This window comes from Rhagoletis pomonella, unplaced genomic scaffold (assembly GCF_013731165.1).
Source record: "Rhagoletis pomonella isolate Grant_MI unplaced genomic scaffold, Rhpom_1.0 Rhpom_scaffold_00008, whole genome shotgun sequence".
Lineage (NCBI taxonomy): Eukaryota > Metazoa > Arthropoda > Insecta > Diptera > Tephritidae > Rhagoletis > Rhagoletis pomonella.
The window spans coordinates 2364363-2367920 of NW_023458562.1; the positions used below are offsets into that span (position 1 = coordinate 2364363).

The 3558-nt window shown below is 36.4% G+C and overlaps 1 protein-coding gene across 1 annotated transcript; it reads right to left on the reverse strand.

The window, feature by feature from the left end:
- Positions 1 to 1699: 1699 nt before the first annotated feature.
- LOC118745099 (histone-lysine N-methyltransferase SETMAR-like) lies at positions 1700 to 2994 on the reverse strand. The gene has a single exon (XM_036478637.1). The coding sequence runs from the start codon at positions 2815 to 2817 to the stop codon at positions 1768 to 1770; it is 1050 nt and encodes a 349-aa protein (XP_036334530.1). The 5' UTR covers positions 2818 to 2994; the 3' UTR covers positions 1700 to 1767.
- Positions 2995 to 3558: the final 564 nt, after the last annotated feature.

Below are 3558 nucleotides of genomic sequence, written 5' to 3' on the forward strand. Positions count from 1 at the left end.
CCCTATTAAGCTGGCATTTCAGGGTACTATTTTATATATATATAAGGAAATTTTGAAAGTTAGGGGGGGAGGCTCGAGCACCCCCCTGCCCCTACCTGGCTACGCCCATGCTTATGACTGAGCAATTATATATAGATACTAAAGGCCTGAACTACAAAACATAGCGACATGTAACACATCATGCAAGTGCCAGTTTATATCATGTCGCTCATACATGTTTGAAAGTGATATATGAAGACATTGCCGAATAAATTCAAATCAAATCGTGCATCAAATTTATGCATGTCAACAAAAGGAACACATGCAACATATTCAGCATTATTTTACATTAGGGCTATTCGCGATTCGGTGCATAAGAGCTGACAAATTTATGCAATTGCAGAAATATGCCATGGATTGTGAGCGACCTTTATTAAACTGTCATTGTAAAACTTTTTTAATCAGCTGATAGAAATGTCAACCAGAGTTGCAATGCATAGCATTTTTATGCTATGGATTTTCGGTATTGCAAATTTGTCAAGCCATGACAAATGCAAATGCGTGTATTTTGTTTGTGTATTGCAAATAATTTGCAATACAAATTTGCAATGCAATGATGCTACGCCATTTGCACCGGATCGCGAATAGCCCTATTGTATATACGGGAAGAGATTTTCCGATTTTGCAAGCTCCTACTATAGTAAAATTTATTAAACAATTATCTAATTAAAAATCTATATACCAACGATGGGCAAACGTGGCTCTTTGAGCCAAATGCGGCTCTTTGCTTAGCAAAGTGCGGCTCTTTTTACTTTCTCCTTGCTTAGAACATTTTAGCTCTTTTTACTTTTTAAAATACATATTTCATACACATTACACATATACATACATATTTTACATACATACATATTATACATATAAATACATATTTTAGCCCACAGCCATTTGCCAACAAGAAAACAGCTGATCAAGAAGAGCTGGTTGGAATTTACGCAAATCCCTAAATTGAATTTGATGGTTTGGAAGTTGAAATAGTAAAATGCGACTAGTTAAACATGTAAGAAATAAGTAATTATTCGTTTAGTCAGTGAACTGTGTCAGGATAAGAATTCAGGATTTGTTTTCTTACGTTTTCAATTTTATACTTTACTAGAATAGACCTGTATTCTGCGCTGGTAACATAAATTCTATAACCGGTAATTAAAGTGTCTGTAAATTTTTAAACCTTTTTCGCATTCTGTGCTCTCTTGTAACCGGTAAATTTGGTAACAAAATATTGCCCCGTGAAATATGCAATACAGGAATTTCCACAAATCTTCATAGCTGAGTAGCTGAATATTTTCACTGCATTACCAACGTACCTTGAATCGCGGTGACAAGAAGTGGTAACATTTTTTTGGTAATAAAATTTTCCGGTCACAAAATCTTCGGTAACATGCAGAATAGACCTGTTAATGTAAACAAACTTTCTATCAGCTGTTCGTCTAACTTGCAAGTTTCTGCAAATTTTCTGTTCGCGTACTATTTTGGATATTTTTCTCTTGTGAGAGAACAGATGATATTTCGCCGGAATTTCGCTGTTGGACATTTTTTACTGGAGATTATAAACGAACGTATCTATTGACTATCCAACATTTAACAGAATTATTACGAACGGCTTTAACTGACCTAAAACCAGATTTTGAAAATCTCGCCAAAGGGATCTTTTGAATTTTCTTTTATACGAGGGTCGTATGAAAACTACCCGGCCTTGAATAGAATAAAACGATTTTTTTAACGAAATTCAATTTATTTTTCAACATAATCTCCTTTTAGCTCGATACACTTAAGCAAACGTTTTTCCCATGTTTTGATCCCTTCCGAATAATAGGTTTTCTCCAACCCTTCAAAATAAGCATTTGTTGCTGCAATTACTTCATCATTTGAGCTAAATTTTTTCCCGCCGAGCCATTTTTTAAGATTAGGAAAGAGGAAAAAGTCACAGGGGGCCAAATCTGGAGAATACGGTGGATGAGGAAGCATTTGGTAGCCTAATTCATTGAATTTAGACATGGCTACGACACATGTGTGTACACGAGCATTGTCTTGATGAAAAAGAACTTTTTTTTTCAACAAATGTGGACGTTTTTCCTTCAAAGCCTTGTCAAAATCTCCCAATATTTTGCAGTAGTATTCGCCATTAATTGTTTTTCCTTTTTGTAGGTAATCAATATGTATAACCCCACGCGCATCCCAAAATACTGTGGCCATAACCTTGTTTGCTGATAATATCGCCTTTGCCTTCTTTGGAGCTGGTTCACCACGACGAGTCCACTGTTTTGACTGTTCTTTGGTCTCTGGTGTGGAGTGATGAATCCACGTTTCATCGACAGTTACAAATCGACGCCAAAACTCCTGGGGATTTGCGTTTAACATTGATAAACAATCATTTGAAATGGAAACACGTGTTTGTTTATGGTGTGTTGTGAGTAATCGCGGCACCCATCTTGCGGAAAGCTTTCTCATATCCAAATGATTTTGCAAAATGTTATTAACCCGTTCAATTGAAATGCCCACACTCTCACCAATCTTACGCACTTTCAATCTTCGATCACTCATTACCATATCACGGATTTTTTCAATCATTTCTGGTGTAGTGACCTCATTTGGACGACCTGAACGTTCCTCATCAAAAATGCTCGTACGGCCGCGTTTAAATTCAGCTACCCAATATTTTATAGTTGTTAATGACGGTCCAGAGTCTCCATAAACTTCGTTAAATTCCGATTTAATTTCGTCGTTTGTTTTCTTTTTCAAAAACAAATATTTTATCACTGCTCGATATTCAATTTTTTCCATGTTGACAAAAAGCACAAAAGTAACTCAATTGTAACACGTATAAAATTTGTTGTAAATGTCATATCGCTGAGAAATTTTGACACGTGTTATTTGAAGAGTTGTATATTTTATCAAAATATTTTTTTTCGTTGTAGCAGCGCCATCTCTATTCAAAATCGGGTAGTTTTCATACGACCCTCGTATCTGTCTTACGTACAATAAAATAATAATAAAATTAATGTTTTGCATTTCTAATAATAATTTTATTTAAAAATAAAATTTTTGTTTTTCTTGTTTTTTGTGGCTCTTTGTAGCATTTAGAACTTAGATGTGGCTCTTTTCGGCGTCGGCCTTGCCCACCCCTGCTATATACATTTTCATACAAGGCAGGATTAAACAGTATTAAAAATATGCTGCAGAAACACAACAGCAAACAACAGCTGAGCTAAGAAGCAATGATATGCTATAACAGTATGTATGTGCCCCTACGTAGCGACGCCCATGTACCCACAGACGAGGAGGAGGCGCTCTTATCGTCACAGCAGGAGGAAGCTAGTACTCCTAAAAGAAAAACTCTCTGGAGCAGGTAAAAAGCGCTACAAATTCTACCTCTCCAGAGGTGTCAGCGAAAGCGATGCCAAACGGCTTGAATTTATCACTAAGAACAATTTATTTATCCTTAACCGGGGTAATGAGCCGACCTTTGTCAATGCCACGATCCAGAAAATAAAGGTCGCGCCATTCGCGGACCGCCAACCCTCT

What these genes read in the sequence shown, in the direction of transcription:
- LOC118745099 (XM_036478637.1), bottom strand. Translation starts at nt 2,817, where the DNA reads ATGGAAAAAATTGAATATCGAGCAGTGATAAAATATTTGTTTTTGAAA.